Source organism: Schistocerca serialis, chromosome 1, assembly GCF_023864345.2.
Source record: "Schistocerca serialis cubense isolate TAMUIC-IGC-003099 chromosome 1, iqSchSeri2.2, whole genome shotgun sequence".
In the NCBI taxonomy this organism is placed as follows: Eukaryota; Metazoa; Arthropoda; class Insecta; order Orthoptera; family Acrididae; genus Schistocerca; species Schistocerca serialis.
This window is the reverse complement of record NC_064638.1, coordinates 562,003,627-562,026,922: the sequence shown is the minus strand read 5'-3', so window position 1 is coordinate 562,026,922 and position 23,296 is coordinate 562,003,627. Positions and strand designations below refer to the sequence as shown.

The window sequence follows — 23,296 nt, the reverse complement described above, 5'->3', positions numbered from 1 at the left end:
AACCAACAAACACGTAGAATACCTGAGTGGCGCAGAAGACAAATATCCCATTAGGGTTGTCCACAACCAGTTATAGTAAAAGTTCAAGCCTATCTCTTCTTCTGTTTTACTTCCTCCACTGGTATTTCTCAAATTTTTTTATTTTGTTAGTTACTGTCTCCTTTCTACTCTATACATAACATTCTATTTTTCTTCCCATATGGCATTTTCTTCTCCCCTTCTACATCCAGTCTTATTTCTCAGTTTGGTTATTCTTGGATCTAAATCCAAGTGGCTGCAAGTTGGTCCAGAAGGTGGAAGTTTGTAACTCTGCACAGTAGATGAAAATAGATGTAATGTGCCTTCCTGATGACGGGTTTGGGTCCTGAGGTGCCTCAGGTAAGTGCATTTCTTCCCTGCGTTATACCCTCCTTAAATTGGCAATATTTGTGAATGGCACTCATCACCATCCTGATAGACTTTGGATCTTCTTTCAGTCTGCAAACATACAGGTTGGTAAGGGTCACCACAAGTCTGGCCACTCCATAAGACACAGACATGACATTACAGTCTGTGGCCAATCATTCTTTCCAACCACCTGGCACAAGAATCCTATTCTCACGTTAAGGTTGCTGGTGGTCCAGTCACAGGTATGATGTTTTGGCTCTTGAACTCTTCACCAAGTTAAGTTTGGAGGCATATGATTTGAAAAAATGGCTGGTTCAAATGGCTCTGAGCACTATGGGACTCAACTGCTGAGGTCATTAGTCCCCTAGAACTTAGAACTAGTTAAACCTAACTAACCTAAGGACATCACAAACATCCATGCCCGAGGCAGGATTCGAACCTGCGACCGTAGCGGTCTTGCGGTTCCAGACTGCAGCGCCTTTAACCGCACGGCCACTTCGGCCGGCGCATATGATTTGACCATCCAGGTATGGTGTTCCCTACAACACATGCACTTTTGGGGCCCTGTACGGAAATACATCACCATCTTTGATGGGCAGACAACTTATGTCCAAGACTATGAAGCCCATATTATGTTCCAAAATTTTGATCCCCTTTGCCTTGAGGGAGAAATTACATTTGAAACTACAAAGGTTGCAGGATGAAAATGCCCTCACACCAATCACCAATAGTTTGTTGGCCACATGCATTGTGCAGGTCACAAAATTGGGCAGTTCCTTTGCATTGATCATGATTTTAAACCCATGATAAATGCCCAAACAGTTGCAGATCAATACTTGATATCCAGGATGGAGGACATCATGGCAAAGCTGGCTGGGGCAAGATTTTTGCAAAGATAGATGTTTGGGAAGTTTATCTTCAGTTGGCCTTTGATGACTGGCAAAACACATCCTGATGATTAATACACCCTTTGGCTTAGTTTAGAACATCATTTGTCCTTCATGATTTCTAGTGCCCTGGGCACCTTCCAACACTACTTGGAGCAATTGACAAACAGCATCGCAGGAATGGCCAAATATCTGGATGACATTATTGCCATGCAGAAAGCCCTAACGGATCTGTTGTACAATTTGGAGAAGCTCTTTCAGGTCCTTGAAAAGACTGGCTTAAAGTTTACCAAGGACAATTTTTTCCCTACCAGTGGAATACTTAGGCACAATTTTTAGTGCTGTAGGCATCTGACGTATGCTGAAGCATGCTGAGGCCATCCAAAATCTTCTTTATCTCACTGATGTGAAGCAGTTGAAGTAAGTTGTTGGCAAATTGAATTATTATTACAGAAAATGTATTCCTCACACAGCAGCCATTGCACCATCTGTTACACAAGAATGTAAAGTAGATCTGGTTGCCCAGAAGCCAACAGGTGTTTCATGACCTGAAACAGCCACTGTTGAAGCCCACCTGCTCAATCATGTATGATCCTCAGAAGTGGCTGCAGATGTATCAGATTATGGGCTGAGAGCAGTCATCTCTCATAAGGTCAATGACGTGTAGTGTCTCTTCACTTCCGCTTCCAAGACGCTAACAGCTCAATGTAATTATAACCAACTATGACTAAGGCCAACGTCTTCTCTTGTTAACTGATCATAAGCCATTATTATCTTTCTCTTACACATGGGTTCTAGCATATCTCAAAGGATGGCATGCAGCTTTCAAAGGTGGGCCACGTTCCTTATATATATACTGATATGATGTTCAGTACTGTACTATCACTCAACATTTAAATGCTGATGTTCTCTTTCATCTTTCAGAAGGACAGAACATATCCTTTTATACAGTACCAGAAGTTGGTTAACACTGATGTTAACTACATAGTGGCAGTGGTTCATTTCCTCATCCATCCCTAAGCTGGTTCCTGCCATTCCAGTACTGCAGGAGGTCTCACATTAGGCTGCCACATGTTGGCCATTACATAAGAAGTTCATCTACCTAGTGATAACAGTGTCATGAGCCCATGGTCTTCAAAGCTAAAGGTGTTCTCCTTTTCTAGCATGTTAATGGCAACAAACAGGTCATCATTCCCTGAACCCTTCACTGTCAAGTTCTCAACTCATCCATTAAGGATGAAGAGGCTGGCCCAAAAATATGTATAATGGAGGGACATTGATAGGGACATCAAATGCACTCTTGCTGACTAACAGTCCTACCAATGCCACTAGGAGGCCCCACCAAGGAGATATTTCCAGTAGCCTCTGCCTACACAGTCGTGTTTGCGACTATATCTGAATACTGTGGATCTATTTTTAGGAGCTCAATGGTTTATTTTGATCAAAGCAGCAAATTTCCATATATTTCTTGTATGAGGCCCATTACTTCTTCCCAAACTTTTCTAGTAATGTCATGCATCTTTTCGATTCAAAAGTTGCTGACCAGTCTGGTCACACATATCAGGCCTCAATTTTGTTCACAAGACATGAGGCAATTCTGTAAGTTGAATGGCATGCAACATGATCAAATGGTAGCCATTCATTTGGAACCTGATTGCTTTGCTGAGCATTTTGTTCAGACTTTCAAGACAAAACAGCCAAGCTACAGCAGCCTTGGAATGGAACAGGCAACATTCCGTGCAACGAGTATTTAAGTATTCGCACCACACCTAGCCAGCTAGTTCCAGCTGTGGGCTGTCCCAGACGCTCTCAACCCTGTACATTCAACAAGCAGCCAAACTGACTACAAGTGTGAAGCCATCACTCTCACCACTGAACAGTGCCTCATTGGACTCAGCCAATAATGGACAGTAAACTTTCATGTGGACTTATTTTCTCTGTGAGGAACTTCCCAGTTGGACTTGGTCTCAATAAGATACTTTCTAGCTGTTCTAGTATGTCAGTGATTAATTAACTGCTCATTCAAGCACAACAGAACTTTTGTTTCTTTGTTTCAACTCTGAGAAGATTCATTCCGAACTAACTGCTGTATTCTGATTAACTCTATGCTCAGTGATTTAAATAAGTTAGTTTGTATTTGGCTACCTGGGAACACCTGTTAACATGTGTTGTTCCACTTTAGTGACAAGAAGCTGCTGTCTACGATTTCACTGTGGATTACCATAATGTCTGATATAGTGGATTTTAACTATCTATAAATCCATGACATTGACCAACCATGGCTGCCATTTCATCACATGTATTTGCAAGTAAGCTACTAACAGACTGCTCCTTTATCTGAAGAAATACTGTATATCTTCCATTTCTTGTATGACAAAGACCCTTTCACATTGACGGTTCAGTTTCTAGCATATAACAGTTCCTCCATTACCTCATCATTCCAATTAATGAACCAAACATAAGCTAGCAGCTTTGTTCTTCTACATAAAGGAGCATCTAATCAATTTCTCATGATACTGTGACATTATTCAATGTAACTGATCTCACCTAGCAACATGTTCAGTTTCTAACATTATACTGACAATTTCTTTAATTGTGTTAATACAAGTGTTTGCTCAAAAGTAAGTGATTTGTCAACCATGACAAACAGATGCTACACACCAATTGCAAACAGTCTTTCCTGAAGTTTCTGGTTAACAATAGGTGAACAAAGTGATACAAAGCTTTGTTGTTGAGTTCAAATTTTATGAAAATCATAAACAATCATTCAACAGAAAACTTATGTGAAATTTCAATTTTTTCATGACACTATTTCTTTAAACACTACCTGTAAATACTCAGCCTATTTCTGAGATGCTATTTTTTTAACAGCATCAAATGACTACCTTTTAAAGAGGCTTAAGAGACTGGAAAATATCCTGAAGAGTAAGACTGAAGTTATTAGACTTTAGCAGAATTGTAAAAAAGTTTACTCAAGCTAATGCTGCATGTGTTTGAAAATTCTACATATTTTTTATAATTATTCTTTCTTTCAAGAACAAGTCTGAAGAGGTGTGTGTGAACCACTATAAATGCAGTTTTGTTTGCTGGTGGTAGAAGGCTGGAACAGAAACAAGTTTAAGAATGTCTATATTACAAAGCACTAGATAATGATTAGTTCTCATGATGTTTCACAGCTCTTATGGTTACTGAAGTTAATAAATCCATCAAGAAGGCTACAAGAGTTTTTTATGTTGGCAAGAGCAGATAAGCAGTTGTTAGCATCCTATTCAGACAATGAATGGACATCATGCAACTCCACCAAATATATTGGTGAACTTCAATAAAATTCTTCAGGGTATCGGACCGCATCGTCATCATTTTAAAATGCGCCAACGTTTCGGCCAGCGTTGCAGCTAGCCTTCATCAGGGCCTTACGTTAACTGCTAAATGAACACACTTGGATTCCTTAAATAGCTGCACGAGAAAACCGTGTCGTTATTTGATTGGCTGTACTAGGAAGAGGAGGAGGGGTGAAAGGTATGCTTTATTGGTGTTTCCTTTATTATCTGTTATTGGCTGAAATAGCTGTTTTCTATTGGTCTTTATATCAATCCACCCCATTGGAGGAGACGGACGAATAGCGAACAGGTGATGGCTGTGACGTCACACTGTTTCTATGCTGTCCAGAAGCCGGCTGCGGCGTGCCATTGCTTTGTGTGCTCGCGACCACTACTGTGGCCCTCCGCGTGTCCGCATGGGCCGCCTCGGCTCTGCCGCCGCTCCGTAGCCCTGCTATTGCAGGCAGCCAAGACCTCGGAAGCTTGTACCCGTCCTCTCTATTCATGTTGGCGGGTCTTTTGGCTATTTCTATCGCCTCTCTAATCTTTCTTTTGAAAGTGAGAGGCTGTTTTGCCAGGATGCGGGCTTCTTGAAAAAATATTGGTTTCCCGCACTCGTCTCGGTGTTCCGCCACTGCTGACTTAGTGTGTTGCTTCAGGCGGATATATCTTTCATGTCCCGAGAGCCTAGTGCTGATCGGACGTCCCGTCTCACCTATGTAAACTAATCCACATGCACAACCAATTTCATACACGCCAGCTGTGTGTAGTTTGTCAACTGCATCCTTGGTAGAACCGAGCATGTCTGATATTTTGTTTCTGCTTCGGAAAATTGGTTTGATGTCGGCTTTTCGTAGAATTTTGCCAATACGTTCGGTGACCCCTTGTACATATGGTAACACAGCAATGCTCTGTGCCTCCTTCTCCTCTTCCCTATTAGTCTTGTCCCTTGTCGACATGGTGCTGTCTATCATCTGCTTCCCATAGCCATTAGTTCCGAAGATGGACCTGAGGTGTTCAAGTTCTGTCTTCAGATGTTCTTCGTCGCTTATCCTGTACGCTCTCTTCGTTAGCGTGTGCAGGGCGGACTTCTTCTGCGTGGGGTGATGGTGGGAGGAGGCGTGAAGGTACCTGTCCGTATTGGTTGGTTTCCTGTACACTTTGTGGCCAAGTTTACCATCAGGTTTTCGATAAACTTCCACGTCGAGAAAAGGCAGCACCCCATTCTTCTCTGTTTCCATTGTAAACTGGATTTTTCTATGCTGTTGGTTAAGGTGATTGTGGAAGTTCTGTAACTCCTCTTCTCTGTGGGGCCAGATGACGAAAGTATCATCGACATAGCGAAGCCAACAATTTGGACGTAATGGTGCGGACTGGAGGGTTGTTTCCTCAAATGCCTCCATGAAAATTTCTGCTGCGATAGGCGATAGGGGTGAGCCCATAGCTACACCGTCAGTTTGTTCATAAAATTGACCTCTCCACCTGAAATAGGTGGTCGTCAGACAGTGGCGCACAAGCTCACATACATCAGGTGCCACGCGTTCTTCTAGGATGTTCACAGTATCTGACACTGGGACATTCGTGAATAGGGATTTGACGTCGAGGCTAACCATCAGATCTTGGTCCGTAACATGCATTTCCTTTAGGAGAGACACGAAGTGAGTGGAATCCTTAACGTAGGACTCGGTTTGATGCACTAGGTGTCGGAGCCTAGGTGCCAGTTCTTTTGCTAGGTAGTAGGTCGGCGAATTTATACTGTTTACTATGGGCCTTAAGGGGAAGTCGGTTTTGTGTACCTTCGGTACACCATATATCCTTGGTGCCTGTGTCACTTGCGGGATGAATCTTCTGGCCTTGTCGAAATTGATTCTAGAGTGCTTGAGCAGTGCCTGCGTCGTTTTGATTACCTTGGCCGTCGGATCTCCCTGAAGTTTCTTGTAGATAGGTTCTGCGAGAATATCTTCCATTCGTTTGTTGTAATCAGTCGTGTCCAAGACTAAAGTGGCGTTGCCCTTATCTGCCTGTACCACTACTAAGTGGGGGTTGTCCCTGAGTTCCTTAATGGCATGATATTCCTCAGCGTTGATGTTTTGCTTCGGTGGCTTTGCTTTATTCAGAACTCTGACCGTTTCCTGCCGGATCTTCTCCGCCTCGGCCTGTGGCAGATGACGTACCGAAGCCTCTACGGATTCTATGATATCTTCTTTTGGAACTCGCTTAGGTGCGACTGCGAAATTCATCCCCTTGGCCAGCATTGCTGTGGTTGCTTCGCTCAAGGTGTGGCTGGAGAGGTTGACCACTGTCCGTCGCCTGTCCAGCGTCAATGTTTCGTCCGTGGATTTCTGTTGTAGTTTGTCGTACTTTCTCATCTGGCGGTTAGTAATACTATTGCTGGTCCTTGATGCTTGCTGAAAGGTTAACCTGTCGACTTTATCCCAGTCTTCCATCTGAAGTTTTCCGGCCAGAAATAGGTGCAGATCACACAAATTCCTGTTGTGAGCATCGAGACTTATGCGGATGTGGCGAATCCTTTCCCGTAGCAATGCTTTACTGGCTTTTCTCGACGTGGAAGTTTATCGAAAACCTGATGGTAAACTTGGCCACAAAGTGTACAGGAAATCAACCAATACGGACAGGTACCTTCACGCCTCCTCCCACCATCACCCCACGCAGAAGAAGTCCGCCCTGCACACGCTAACGAAGAGAGCGTACAGGATAAGCGACGAAGAACATCTGAAGACAGAACTTGAACACCTCAGGTCCATCTTCGGAACTAATGGCTATGGGAAGCAGATGATAGACAGCACCATGTCGACAAGGGACAAGACTAATAGGGAAGAGGAGAAGGAGGCACAGAGCATTGCTGTGTTACCATATGTACAAGGGGTCACCGAACGTATTGGCAAAATTCTACGAAAAGCCGACATCAAACCAATTTTCCGAAGCAGAAACAAAATATCAGACATGCTCGGTTCTACCAAGGATGCAGTTGACAAACTACACACAGCTGGCGTGTATGAAATTGGTTGTGCGTGTGGATTAGTTTACATAGGTGAGACGGGACGTCCGATCAGCACTAGGCTCTCGGAACATGAAAGATATATCCGCCTGAAGCAACACACTAAGTCAGCAGTGGCGGAACACCGAGACGAGTGCGGGAAACCAATATTTTTTCAAGAAGCCCGCATCCTGGCAAAACAGCCTCTCACTTTCAAAAGAAAGATTAGAGAGGCGATAGAAATAGCCAAAAGACCCGCCAACATGAATAGAGAGGACGGGTACAAGCTTCCGAGGTCTTGGCTGCCTGCAATAGCAGGGCTACGGAGCGGCGGCAGAGCCGAGGCGGCCCATGCGGACACGCGGAGGGCCACAGTAGTGGTCGTGAGCACACAAAGCAATGGCACGCCGCAGCCGGCTTCTGGACAGCATAGAAACAGTGTGACGTCACAGCCATCACCTGTTCGCTATTCGTCCGTCTCCTCCAATGGGGTGGATTGATATAAAGACCAATAGAAAACAGCTATTTCAGCCAATAACAGATAATAAAGGAAACACCAATAAAGCATACCTTTCACCCCTCCTCCTCTTCTTAGTACAGCCAATCAAATAACGACACGGTTTTCTCGTGCAGCTATTTAAGGAATCCAAGTGTGTTCATTTAGCAGTTAACGTAAGGCCCTGATGAAGGCTAGCTGCAACGCTGGCCGAAACGTTGGCGCATTTTAAAATTATGACGATGCGGTCCGATACCCTGAAGAATTTTATTGAAGAAGACAACGGCCGCGGAAGCCTACGCTTACATATATTGGTGAAATTTGCAGAACTATCGACAAGTGTCATTACACTAAAGTAAGTCCAGCGAGGGTGCTGCAAGGAAAGCACAGTGTCTCAACCCAATCAGTTATGTGAGACCAACTAACCAGCCTATTAAATCCTGACTGGCCTTGAGATAAATCTCATTCTCTGTAAGTCTGCCAATGTCATGTTCTTATCTTAACTGATGCTTGTCTAGATGACTTTGAAAATGACATTATTCCACCTGGCTGTGTTTTAAAATATCTTATTTGCTCTACTAGTTTTGGGCACTGTCCATTCTCATGTGCATCATTTTAATCTTGGTGTACTAAGAATGGACAGTGTCCAGAACTAGTCACACAAATAAAATGTTTTAAAACACAGCCCCCTGGAATATCATCATTTTTCAAATTTATTGAGTCTGAGGGGTCCACCAAGAAGAAAGTGATCCGTAGATGAAGACAATATACAAGGGTTGAATGAAAAGTAATGCCTCCACCTTCATTAATTGGGTTTGGATGGGAATATTCTAATAAATCAAATGCAGAAATAATCCTTAGAATGTTATCTTTAATTACCAACATTCACTTTTCCGCATAATCACCAGCCAATTGGATATATTTCTGCCAACGCTGAACAAGTTTTCTGAAGCCGTTACAGAAGAAGTTGATGCTGTTTCTGTATCCACAATCCCACAGTTACCTCTACCTCTTCATCAGAAGCATAATGATGTCCCCGCAGATCATCTTTCATTATCGGGAACAGATGGAATTCAGACGGTGCTAAATCTGGACTGTATGGAGGATGCCGTATGGTGGTGAGATTCAGTCTCTGAAGCTCTGCTATGGTGGCACGTGAAGTGTGTGGTTTGGCATTGTCATGCTGGAAACATTTCCCTTTTCCTTTCGGACCTTTGTTAGCCATCATTTCAGAGTTTGCAGCATTGTGATGTAACACTCTGAATTTATTGTTGTTCCACGATCAAGGAAATCAACATGGATAACACCATCCGTGCCCCAGAACACTGTGGCAATGATTTTTCCAACTGAAGGCTGCATCTTGAATTTCTATCTCTGGGGCGAGTCTTTGTGTCGATATTGTATAGACCCACATTTCATCTCCGGGTCGTCATGGTGTACCCATGTTTTGTCTCCTGACACAATTGAATGGAGAAAGGCGTCACCTTCATTCTTATAACATGAAAGGAGTTCCTGACAAATTTAAAGTCTGTGCACTTTCATTTCAGGAGTCAGCATCTGGGGTACCCATCGTGCACAGATCTTGCGATAGCCAAGCAAAGCAATAATATGACCCATACATTCTTGTGAAATGCCAATTGTGCTTGTAATTTCTCTCTGAGTGATACGGTGATCATCCTGAATCAATCTGTCACCATTTTACTTGTGAAACTTGGTGGATGCTGTCACAGGATGTCCAATTCTTTGTTTGTCATGCAGGTTTGATGTTCCCACCTCAACATCTATAAACTTACTCGTCCAACAATGCACAGTACTCACATCAACACAATCACCATAAACTGCTTTCATTCTGATGAATCTCCTTTGGGGTGACACCTTCTGCTGTCAAGAATTCAATGACTGCACATTGCTTAAATCATATTGACCAACTGTCTGCGCAGAGGTCCATACTTTACACTGTAACAACACAACCGTTCAACGCTAAGGCTTCCTGCCAACTGGAGCTGCAGAGAAGAGGCTATGGAACAAGCCAGCACCTGCCGCATACCAATTCTGCCAACTGTTGAAGAGTTATGAAGATGGAGACATTACTTTTCAGTCAATCCACGTATTTATGGATTCTTCCGGATAATGTCCTTACTGTTGTGTAAGTCAGCTACAGCTGTGTGTGAGATTCCTAGAGTGAAGTTAAACTTTATCAGCTATACCATGGTATTCTTTTTCATCCACATGAACTAACTAACTACTGCAGTGACTTCCAGCACTGTCTATTAGTATTGTCACACATGTGTTACTATATGGAAACTTGCCAGTATTCAGTTTAACCAACACGTACGGTGAATTAGATAAGCAAATTCTGCATATTTTCTTGTGACTCAGGACAATTATTTTATCTTATTGTGAACTTATTGACTTTTGTTTCATGTTGCAATGTACTTATGCAAATGTGATAAATAACTGTTGCCACAGAAGACTGTATCACAAAACTTTAGTTCCTATTTGATGGTCACAGAAAAATTATTAGAAAAGTTTAAACTGATTGTAAATCACACTCTGGAAAAGTCTGTGCAAAGTAAGCGGATTAAGGACAGAAAGGACCCACTGTGGTTTAGCAACAAAATTTCAGAAAATGCTCAGAAAAATAGATTGTTGCACTCTTGGTTCAAAAACGAATGCACTCTTGGTTCAGAAACGAATGCAGAAATGTCATAGGCAAAGGCAGAAATTTGTGTGGCTATAAAAAGATCAATATGGAAAGTATACTATAGTTTTCATAGTCATACATTAGTGAAAGATCTTTTTAAGAATCCTTGAAAATTCTGTTTCTACATAAAATTGCTAAGCTGCTCACAGTAGAAGAAAAGCTGAAATTACAATTTTGTTTTTAAAGGTCCACACAGTCATATCATCATTTAACCACCACACAAACTCCCAGACATCAATGGATGGCATCAAAATAAACATCCCAGACATTGAAAAGCAACTGAAAGAATTGAAAACAAATTAGTCACCAGGTCTGGATGGAACCCCAATGTGTTTTTACAGAGAGCACTCTTTAGTATTGGCCACTTCCACAGCTCGACTTTTATTACAAATATCTCAGCCACTGAAAGCTACTGCAAAAGAGTGCAGGTCACTCTCATATATAAGAAAGTTAAAAGAATCGACCCATAAAATTACTGACCAATATCCTTAACATCACTTTGGAGAAAAATTCTTGAATATGTTTAAAGGTCAAATATAACAAAATTTTCTTGAGAGAGAAAAGCATTGGACACAGGTCAGAACAGGTCTAGAAAGCATTGCTTATGTGAAAATTAGCCTGCCATTTTCTTGCACAATATCGTGTGAAACTTGAGTGAAGGGCAACAGGCAGATTCCATATTCCTAGATTTGTGGAAGGCATTTGACACAGTGGCCTACTGCAGACTACAAGCATATGGAATAGGCCATCAGATATGTGAGTGACTTTTTAAATAATAAAACTCAACACATTATCCTGACCAGTGAGTGTTCATTGGAAGCAAAGATATTATTGGGAGTGCCCTATGGAACAGGTCCACTCTTGTTCTCCATATACGACCAATGATCTGACAGATAGCATAAGCAGGGATCTGTGACCATTCACTAATGAGGCTGTAGTGTACAAGAAAGTGTCATCTTTGTGTGACTGTAGGAGAATACCACATGACTTGGACAAAGTTTCTTTTTGGTGTAATGACTGACACTTTGCTCTAACTGTGGATGAATATAAGTTAACGCAGATGAGTAGGAAAAACAATCCTGTAATGTTAAAATACAGTACTAGAGGTGTGCTGCTTGTCACAGTCAATTCAATTAAATATCTAGGCATAATATTTCAAAATGACATAAAATGGAGCAAGCACAGAAGGTCATTTTTAGGGAAGGCGAATGGTCAACTTCAGTTTGGTGGGAGAATTCTAGTAATATGTAGCTCATTTATTAAGGAGATGACAAAGAGAAAAATTGTGATTGATTCAATAATTAAGGAGGGTTATAGGGCTAAACGGTGAGGTTATCAGTCCCGCGATTCCAAAGTTATTTGCAGAAGACAGAGAGGATTCACTAAAAGTGGATGGACCCAGCCAGAGGAGTCAAATTATAAAACAAGGAAGTTAAAACACACCAGTATAAGGCATAAAAGGGTAGCCCAAAACTAAAAACTGGAAAAACAAAGGGATAAAAGAGAGGTCTTTGCAAGGGGGACTGACCGTGGGTCTCAGACCGAGAAAACATGAAGAGGGGGCTCCAATCAGAACCACTCTGCCCCTGCTCCAAGAGTAAAGTAAAACCTTATATCTGAAAATAATAAACACTTCCACAGAGGAAATTTAGGACCAGTTCAACCCTCCATGAATCGTCTGCTAATATTAAAATTAAGCAATCTAGAAAACTATACATATTAAGAGGAGCCAAAAGAAGGGAACATTTCACCAATATATGGGATACCATCAGTCTGGCTCCACAAACACATTGTGGGTGTGGTTTGGTACACAAGAGAAAACACTGAGTGAGTCTGGTATGACCAATGTGTAGACAGCATAAGGCAGTGGACTCCTTCTGAGATGAGTGGAAGGGAGAGCGCCAAACTGCAGAAGACTCCTTGATTGTGCGGAGTTTATTACTCAGAGCAGTAGCACATCAGATTTCATTCCACTTTTGGGCAAAGAGAGATTTGACATAGATTTGCATATCCACTGCTAGAACCATGAAAGGGAATTGGGGGGGGGAGGGGGGGGGGAGGTAAGTATTTGTTGCTCTAGGCAGTTCATTCCCTGGGTTGCCCACATGACTTGGCACCCAGAGGGCAGCCAAGGGCGGAGAGTAGATCATGGATATCAGAGACCAAAGGATGACAAGAGTAGCATCAGTCGATACCTTGCAGGCTACTCGTGAGTTGGTACATATTAAAACACTGTGGAGGGAGGCCTGAGTAACAAAAAGGAGGGCCCTGTGGATGGCTTGCAGCTCTGCAATGGACACACTACATGATCCTGGCAATAAATGGTGTTATAAGCCAGCAGGTGATGTGAAAGCATAGCCTGCCTTATCTATCATCTTATAACCATCAGTGTAGAAGATGGTGACACCCTGGAACTCTACAAGTATGTAACATACAAGATGCTGTAAGATCATAGGGGTGACAGAGACCTCAGGACGCTAAGAAAAATTATGCAGTCTATTCTTGGATACTGCTTGAGTATTTGGGACTCCCACCAGGTCGGATTCAAGGAAGACATCAAAGAAATTCACAGGAATTCTGGTAGACTATTACTGATAGGATTGATCAACAAGTGAGTATTACATAAATGCTTCACGAACTCAAATGGAAATTCCTGAAGAAAACATGACATTCCTTTTGCAAAACACAATTGAGAAAGTTTAGAGAATTGGCTTTTGCAGTGTGATTCTACCACCACCACTGGACATCTCACAAAAAGAACTTGAAGACAAGATATGAGAAATCAGGGATCATTCAGATGCATATAGAAAATGAGGTTTAATTTGCTCCACTTGTGATTGGAACAGGAAAGGGAATGACTACCAATTTACAAAATAACCTTCAACATGTACAATATAGTGGCTTGTAGAATATGTATGTAGATGTAGATCAGTGGTTCTCAAAGTAGTCGGTACTGCTCTTCGGGTGGTAAGCGAGATCCAATGGGCGGTCACAGTATTTTGAGCTACTGTGGGAGACATAGCTCTGTCTGACCAAGTCCTATGGAGATGATCCAAATATCGGCATTGCTTCAGGTTTGTGCCACTGGTTGGTGCTGAAATCCATTGCGAATTGTCAAAAGAATGAATAGCATCCACTGTGAACTTGATATACTATTTGTATCTTAAAAGAAAATTATGTTGCTTATGCAGACTCAGTTGAACTGGTAGCATATTTAGCCTAAATTTCATACTATAGTCAAATTGCAGAAAAATAATGTTTCATTAACTTTTCTATCAAGCTCATTTAACATGCAGCTTCTAGTAGCCTGCTGAGTGTACAGGATATATTTTTAAAGTTATTAAGAAGTGGGAGTCAAATGTAAATGTTGACAAACGTTAATAATCATGTCATAATTGTAGGACTATAGAGATAGATATTTGAATGAGGTTATTTCTCAATGACACTTATTTCAAAATATTTCAGAAAAGAAATGGCAGGTCCAAAGAAAAAAATGTAGACAACGTAACGTATAGTACCTGAAATATTGGTGCATACCAATGCCTGCAAAACAGCAGCTATGAATGTGCCTAATAGGTGAAAGATTCTTCTCTAATTAGTCCATGAGGTCTTGCAAAATAGCTAAACATCTGTGAAAGGCAGATCCTGACAAGGTGAACATGGATTTAAGCTTTTTAGTCCCTGCAAAATAAATTTGAGAAGCAAACATGTTTCACAATGGCCCACAACAAAGTACCGGCACTCTCTTGCACTATACAACATTTCATTGTTGCTAGCTAAATATGGACAAAAACATACAACAGGTGAGGGACTCATCCTACCAGCTGTTAGTTAGGTTCTGTGAACTGTTTTACATAACTCACCACACGGCATAAGTGAGACTATTCCACTGAGTAACAGTTCTGTGCAAAGGCAAATAGATGAAGTGGATGATAATGTGGAAGACACAATATGCTCTGTCCTTAGAATGATAGATTTTGCATAACAACCTGATGAGTCAATTGTACCAGAGAGCGAATCTTTACTTTTAGTTTTACATATGTTTCATAAAGATGAAAGACTGGTTCAGAGGTATTATTTGCACGGCTACTAAACACACACACTAAGAGAGAATCAATAAATGGTGTTGTTGAACAACTCTTCAGAAAAAAGTAAATCCCTCATAGGAATATACTTTCTTGTGTATCCGACAGTGCATCGTCATTGGTAGGTCTCTACAATGAGTTTATTGCCTACTTGATGAAAGCTGTCACAGGTATGTTTAGAATTTACTGTGTCATTCATCACCGACATTTAGTAGAAAAAATCTAAGGGGCTGCTTACACAACTTGCTTCCAACTGTCATCACTGCGATGGCAAAATTAAATCCCTAGCTGTCAGTAATGGACCTTTTCAGATGTTCTGTGGATGAAGAAAATTTTGAATGTCTGCTTTTTCATACAGAAGTTTAATGGCTGTCAAAAGGCAGCTGTATTAAAAGGTTTTGTGACCTCTTTGATATTGCTGTGGAGCTTTTCTGAAAGATAGTGTTTTTTGCACAGAGAAGAACTAAAAATGATCAGACATGATGTTGCTTACCTGTCAGAACTATTTCCAAAACTTGATGAAATTAATGTCCATTTGCAAGGTAACTTTATCAAAGCCAAATCTGTGAGTTCAACATTTGTTTCAAAGCTGGTTTTTCAAGAGGAACCTAGGCTGTGGAGAGTTATACTGATTTCCAAGCCTCTAAGGCTTAGGTGAAAAGATTACAATTCATGCAAATGATCTGCATGTTTACTGTATTATATGAGAGTTCTGGATGACAGAACAATTTAATTATCTGATTTTGATGGAAATTCCAGTCTGGGTGATAAATCCATTTTCAGATATTAGGAAAGTGGGAGTTTTGGAGGAAAGAAATAATGGAGTTAGAAACTGATATTAACTTAAAACTAAAATTTCAGAAGTCTTATCAGGATTTTTGGTTGCAGAAACCCATCCCTTGTAAGTATCCTACAGTATGGAGAAAGATTAAGGCCCTCCTCCATCCATTCCCTCACCATATCACATAGAACATGGTTTTAGTGTGGTGGTGTGACTATTTTCAATGCAAAGAAATAGCGTTCAGATAACTCAATGGGCAGATCTGAGGCTCTTATTAACTGATATCTCTTCATCAAGTCCATCCATCCCATTATGCTTTTTATGAATGTCAGTTCAGAACATTTCAATGCAAAGTCATTGTTCAGTTATAAAGCTAATCTCATTACTTAATTTAAAATAAATTTCAATATTTGTTTTACAGTAACATGAGCCATTTTTCCGCATTTAGACTTTAAAAATTAGTAATTGATAATTTAGGGTGGCACTGAGGATCTAGGATGATTAAGTGGGGCACTGAGAAGGAGTGCATTTAGCTAATTGAGCAGCAGTCTGAAAAAGTGATTGGTGAGAATTTTTTAAAAAATTTTGACCTATATGTTCAACATTGCACTTTTAAACCACAGTTTTTCACTTAGTCATTTGGACACACAAGAGGAACAATGTTTCTATGTTGTTTTTGTATACAACATAACCCATCATAAGTTTTTGATCATTTTATCTCTAGTCATTTTTTTTCTCGTCATTTAGAAATGTACAAAAGTAAATATGTGCTTAATGTCAACTTGCAACAGGAATACAAATATTTTTAATTGTGTAAGGAGAGTAACAATGAACACGTTTGTTGTGCACTATACACTAGAGAATCTTCTGTTGCACACACATGAAAGGGTGTTATTAAAGACCATGTGAAAACAGTTAAACATAGAAATGCTATTAATGCTGCTGTTTCAAAAAAACATAATAGTTTTTTTAAAGCCAAAGATGGAAATAACAGTGCTGCTAAAGAGGTTACTCTTTCATACTGCACTGCTAGGCACAAACTCAGTTCCAAAACATCAGACTTCACATCTAAACTGGTTAAAAAGTTATGCCCTTAAATTTTCATCTGTTACAACCAATACCGAGATGACTATTGTGTTGTCAATTTTATGATGTAACTAAAACAAACAAACCATTTCCGGAAAAAAAAAAAAGTTATGTCTGCTGAAACATACAATCAAATAAATAAAGTTTACTGTCAGTAAACTGTTATGACTTCAAAGTAATTTCAAAAGTATGATCTAGGGTGCACCCAAAATATATGGTAAGTGTAATAAATATAGAACCACCAATAGGATGGAAAACTGCCAGCCTTACCTATGTGCTCTTTCTTTATTCTTGATGTTTAATTATTCATTGTAATTTATAGTGGCACAATATGCAACAGTCAAACACATGCTGGTGTTTACTAAGTCCATTACTCCTATATGTGGCTGTACATTTGCAATTTTTAAAATGTGAGACAAGGCAAACAGTTAGAGATGGGTAAAGGGTTATTGATGGAGGTGAACGAGGTGGACTAACATGCATTTGATAGTGGTGACGGATGTTTACAATCTTGAACTATGGTCTCTGTGTCCTATTTGTGAATCTAAATTTCTCTATAAGATGAATGGTGATATATTCCTTCTTGATTCACAGTTAATCTGCTCAAGATTTCCCATTGTTATGAATACTGCTGAAGTTAGAAAAGCTTCAGAAAGTTATAAACATTTTTAAAATAAAAAGTAAACAGACATTAGAACAGAAAACACAGAAATTGCTTTCAGTAATACAATACCATGAACCATGGACCTTGCCATTGGTGGGGAGGCTTGCGTGCCTCAACGATACAGATAGCCGTACTGTAGGTGCAACCACAACGGAGGGGTATCTGTTGAGAGGCCAGACAAACATGTGGTTCCTGAAGAGGGGCAGCAGCCTTTTCAGTAGTTGCAGGGGCAACAGTCTGGATGATTGACTGATCTGGCCTTGTAACATTAACCAAAACAGCCTTGCTATGCTGGTAGTGCGAACGGCTGAAAGCAAGGGGAAACTACAGCCGTAATTTTTCCCGAGGACATGCAGCTTTACTGTATGATTAAATGATGATGGCGTCCTCTTAGGTAAAATATTCTGGAGGTAAAATAGTCCCCCATTCAGATCTCCGGGCGGGGACTACTCAAGAGGACGTTGTTATCAGGAGAAAAAAAACTCGCGTTCTACGGATCGGAGCGTGGAATGTCAGATCCCTTAATCGGGCAGGTAGGTTAGAAAATTTAAAAAGGGAAATGGATAGGTTAAAGTTAGATATAGTGGGAATTAGTGAAGTTCGGTGGCAGGAGGAACAGGACTTCTGGTCAGGTGAGTACAGGGTTATAAATACAAAATCAAATAGGGGTAATGCAGGAGTAGGTTTAATAATGAATAAAAAAATAGGTGTACGGGTAAGCTACTACAAACAGCATAGTGAACGCATTATTGTGGCCATGATAGATACGAAGCCCACACCTACTACAGTAGTACAAGTTTCTATGCCAACTAGCTCTGCAGATGATGAAGAAATTAATGAAATGTATGATGAGATAAAAGAAATTATTCAGGTAGTGAAGGGAGACGAAAATTTAATAGTCATGGGTGACTGGAATTCATCAGTAGGAAAAGGGAGAGAAGGAAACATAGTAGGTGAACATGGATTGGGGCTAAGAAATGAAAGAGGAAGCCGCCTGGTAGAATTTTGCGCAGAGCATAACTTAATCACAGCTAATACTTGGTTTAAGAATCATAAAAGAAGGCTGTATACATGGAAGAACCCTGGAGATACTAAAAGGTATCAGATAGATTATATAATGGTAAGACAGAGATTTAGGAACCAGGTTTTAAATTGTAAGACATTTCCAGGGGCAGATGTGGACTCTGACCACAATCTATTGGTTATGAACTGTAGATTAAAACTGAAGAAACTACAAAAAGGTTGGAATTTAAGGAGATGGGACCTGGATAAACTGAAAGAACCAGAGATCGTACAGAGTTTCAGGGAGAGCATAAGGGAACAATTGACAGGAATGGGGGAAAGAAATACAATAGAAGAAGAATGGGTAGCTTTGAGGGATGAAATAGTGAAGGCAGCAGAGGATCAAATAGGTAAAAAGACGAGGGCTAGTAGAAACCCTTGGGTAACAGAAGAAATATTGAATTTAATTGATGAAAGGAGAAAATATAAAAATGCAGTAAATGAAGCAGGCAAAAAGGAATACAAACGTCTCAAAAATGATATTGACAGGAAGTGCAAAATGGCTAAGCAGGGATGGCTAAAGGACAAATGTAAGGATGTAGAGGCTTATCTCACTAGGGGTAAGATAGATACTGCCTACAGGAAAATTAAAGAGACCTTTGGAGAAAGGAGAACCACTTGCATGAATATCAAGAGCTTTGATGGAAACCCAGTTCTAAGCAAAGAAGGGAAAGCAGAAAGGTGGAAGGAGTATATAGAGGGCCTATACAAGGGCGATGTACTTGAGGACAATATTATGGAAATGGAAGAGGATGTAGATGCAGATGAAATGGGAGATATGATATTGCGTGAAGAGTTTGACAGAGCACTGAAAGACCTGAGTCGAAACAAGGCCCCGGGAGTAGACAACATTCCATTAGAACTACTGACACCCTTGGGAGAGCCAGTCCTGACGAAACTCTACCATCTGGTGAGCAAGATGTATGAGACAGGCGAAATACCCTCAGGCTTCAAGAAGAATACAATAATCCCAATCCCAAAGAAAGCAGGTGTTGACAGATGCAAAAATTACCGAACTATCAGTTTAATAAGTCACAGCTGCAAAATACTAATGTGAATTATTTACAGACGAATGGAAAAACTGATAGAAGCCGACCTCGGGGAAGATCAATTTGGATTCCGTAGAAATGTTGGAACACGTGAGGCAATACTGACCCTACGACTTATCTTAGAAGAAAGATTAAGGAAAGGCAAACCTACGTTTCTAGCATTTGTAGACTTAGAGAAAGCTTTTGACAATGTTCACTGGAATACTCTTTTTCAAATTCTGAAGATTGCAGGGATAAAATACAGAGAGCGAAAGACTATTTACAATTTGTACAGAAAGCAGATGACAGTTATAAGAGTCGAGGGGTATGAAAGGGAAGCAGTGGTTGGGAAGGGAGTGAGACAGGGTTGTAGCCTATCCCCGATGTTATTCAATCTGTATATTGAGTAAGCAATAAAAGAAACAAAAGAACAATTCAGAGTAGGTATTAAAATCCATGGAGAAGAAATAAAAACTTTGAGGTTCGCCAATGACATTGTAATTCTGTCAGAGACAGCAAAGGACTTGGAAGAGCAGTTGAACGGAGTGGACAGTGTCTTGAAAGGATGGTATAAGATGAACATCAACAAAAGCAAAACGAGGATAATGGAATGTAGTCGAATTAAGTCGGGTGATGCTGAGGGAATTAGATTAGGAAATGAGACACTTAAAGTAGTAAAGGAGTTTTGTTATTTGGGGAGCAAAATAACTGATGATTGTCGAAGTAAAGAGGATATAAAATGTAGACTGGCAATGGCAAGGAAAGCGTTTCTTAAGAAGAGAAATTTGTTAACATCGAGTATTGATTTAAGTGTCAGGAAGTCGTTTCTGAAAGTACTTGTATGGAGTGTAGCCATGTATGGAAGTGAAAAGTGGACGATAAATAGCTTAGACAAGAAGAGAATAGAAGCTTTCGAAATGTGGTGCTACAGAAGAATGCTGAAGATTAGATGGGTTGATCACATAACTAATGAGGAGGTATTGAATAGAAATGGGGAGAAGAGGAGCTTGTGGCACAACTTGACTAGAAGAAGGGATCGGTTGGTAGGACATGTTCTGAGGCATCGAGGGATCACCAATTTAGTATTGGAGGGCAGCGTGGAGGGTAAAAATCGTAGAGGGAGACCAAGAGATGAATACACTAAACAGATTCAGAAGGATGTAGGTTGCAGCAGGTACTGGAAGATGAAGAAGCTTGCACAGGATAGAGTAGCATGGAGAGCTGCATCAAACCAGTCTCAGGACTGAAGACCACAACAACAACAACAACAACAATACAGTAACAAGCAACTGTAAAAATAATTCAGGCTTACCTCTCCAAATGGAGTAAAAAACTGAATTACATTGCAGTCTTTTGGTTCATTCTGCAGTTGCATGATTCCTGTAACTGCAATAATGCTGCCATTGTGATTCCAGCGACAACACACAGCTGCCATACCAGTGTCAATAAGCACAGGCACTATAGACATTAAAAAGAAAATACAGAGGAGATATTTGATTGTGCTCTCATTGACTGTATTATCAATTGAATAAATAAATATTCACATAATCTGTTGTATCACTTTATGCTGTTCATTTTATTCAGAAACGTCATAACAAATGATGAGAAATGATCAAGTTAAATGTTTCAATGTTACACATATTTGGATGACATCTACAATTGTCTTACAAATTTTATCAATAATACAATTTGTTGCTTCAGTCATGACTGCTTCAGCACAAATGGTGTTGTTTATAATGCTTTGACCAACTCTTCACTGACTTCTTAGAATACGTTAAAAACAAAAACAGTTGATAATGACAATTTCACATGAAAAACAAAGGGAAACAAAATAAGAGCTTAACTTACTGTCATCGTTTTCTCCTCTCATGATTTGCATGCAGCCATTCTGATAACAAATAGCCAGAACAGGACAATCTTGATCAACATAGCCATAACGACCATCATACCAATCCATGCCCACAACCTGCAAAGGTCCTGGTATTGCTGGAAGGCAGTGGACTGTTAGTTTCATCTATGAAATTAAAACCAGAAAATGTTCACTGTCTGGGTGACTTCATGAATGAATCTCAACAAGTTAATGAAATCATTAAAGAAAGAGAACTCATGTAGGTAACTCTACATTTTTATCAAACCAACTTTTATTTTCTGTTAAAATATCAGAACTTTGATTTCCTTTAAAGAACAGAGTGTGTGTGTGTGTGTGTGTGTGTGTGTGTGTGTGTGAGAGAGAGAGAGAGAGAGAGAGAGAGAGGAGGGGGGGGGGGGGGGGTCAGAAAAGTCAAATCATTGTGTCACAATAGCTCTACCCTATCCCCTCAGAGAACAATACACAGTACAACCAAACAATGAAATTATATGAGCAAATACCTCAAAAACTACAAGCAATTTCCAATATTTTTTACAGTCATTTGCTTCAGTACAGAGGGATAGAAGAATCACTGTTTTTTGTATTGTGGTCAAGCAATATAGAAAAGTAGATCAAAGATTCAGTTAAAATTGGATGAAAAAGCATTGAGCAGTGCAGAGGCTCATAAAAATGGGGTTATTGTGGCTACTATTAAATGCACTCTCTCTCAGAACTTTCTGTCTCTTTCTATTATCACTATGGTGAAACTACTTTTTACCAAAGAATTCATGTCCCTTGAGGTATATTTTCATTATGCATATCACAGGGATATTCTTGTTTCATAAGATAATGATTTATGCCTGTATCAGGCTCATACAGTCTATGTGGCACATTAAGAACACTGCAAGATCCACTCATCCTCAATACTGAAACACAAAACTCATTCATTCACACACCGTGTTCCATAAACCCCATGATGATGAAGAGTGCTGGCTACTTTTCTGTAAAGCACACTAAGAAGAAATTATGACTAGTGCAAATCTGCCCAAACTGATAAGTATGGTAATTATTTCTAGATTGCTTTAGACATGTAAATTATGAAAAAAACAGCTACTTAAAAAAAGAAAAGAAAATTCACTCCTCCTCCTGTGCTATTCAGCTAATGTCATTGTCCAATACTTCAAACAAAGCATTTACGTAACTTCAGCAGTCTACATAATGGAATAGTCAGGATCTATCTGACACAAATATTAGAATTACAGTGAAGTTAGTGTCTTGAGTCCAAGTATTCTAACACATTATTGAAGGAGTGGCTAATGAGATATTTCTTTCATTTGGTTTTCAAATACTTAGGGATGTTTATTATCCAGCCTGAGGTTCACTGGCAACCTGTTATACACTTTTGCTCCAGAATGTAAAACTCCATTCAGAACATTATGCAGCAATTGATAGTCTATATGAAAAGCGTGAGGGCTGTTCAGTAAAGAATGATTATACTTGTTTTTGAAAAAAACACCATTATTCATCCAGATAATTTTGACAATATTTTTCAAAATTGTCTCATTTGGATTTGATGCACTTGTTCCAGCATTAACGTCATTCTGCAAAGACATGCTGGAAACAATTTTCTCAAAGACTTTTCAGAACTCTTTCACAACTGTCTTGCACCTTTCACCAGTGCTACTGGTGATGGAAACGCCTCCCTTGAAGATGTTTCTTCAGAATAGAAAATCGGAATGGATTATGGGGGGAAGAATGCATTTCACTTTGATTTTTGCAATATATTCAGTAGCAGCACTTGCAATATGAGGCTTTGCATTACTGTAGTGCAGCATCCAACCTGTTTTGCAGGCATGTGGTGGTTTTTTTTTTTTGCCTGATATGGACTTGCAAAGTTTCCAGGACATGCCTACAGTATTGTCCAGTTATTGATGCATGCGCCGATACAA

The 23,296-nt window shown here is 40.1% G+C and overlaps 1 protein-coding gene across 2 annotated transcripts in view; it reads right to left on the bottom strand.

Annotated features, from left to right (window-relative positions):
* The window catches only part of LOC126475648 (WD repeat-containing protein 35), a 203,080-nt gene that overhangs the window by 93,632 nt on the left and 86,152 nt on the right, over positions 1–23,296 (bottom strand). For both annotated transcript variants that reach the window (XM_050103483.1, XM_050103484.1), the window contains 2 exons: positions 21,347–21,512; positions 20,811–20,956 (listed from right to left, as the gene is read on the bottom strand). In XM_050103483.1, coding sequence (XP_049959440.1) covers positions 20,811–20,956; positions 21,347–21,512 — 312 coding nt within the window. The remainder of the gene's footprint in view (positions 1–20,810; positions 20,957–21,346; positions 21,513–23,296) is intronic.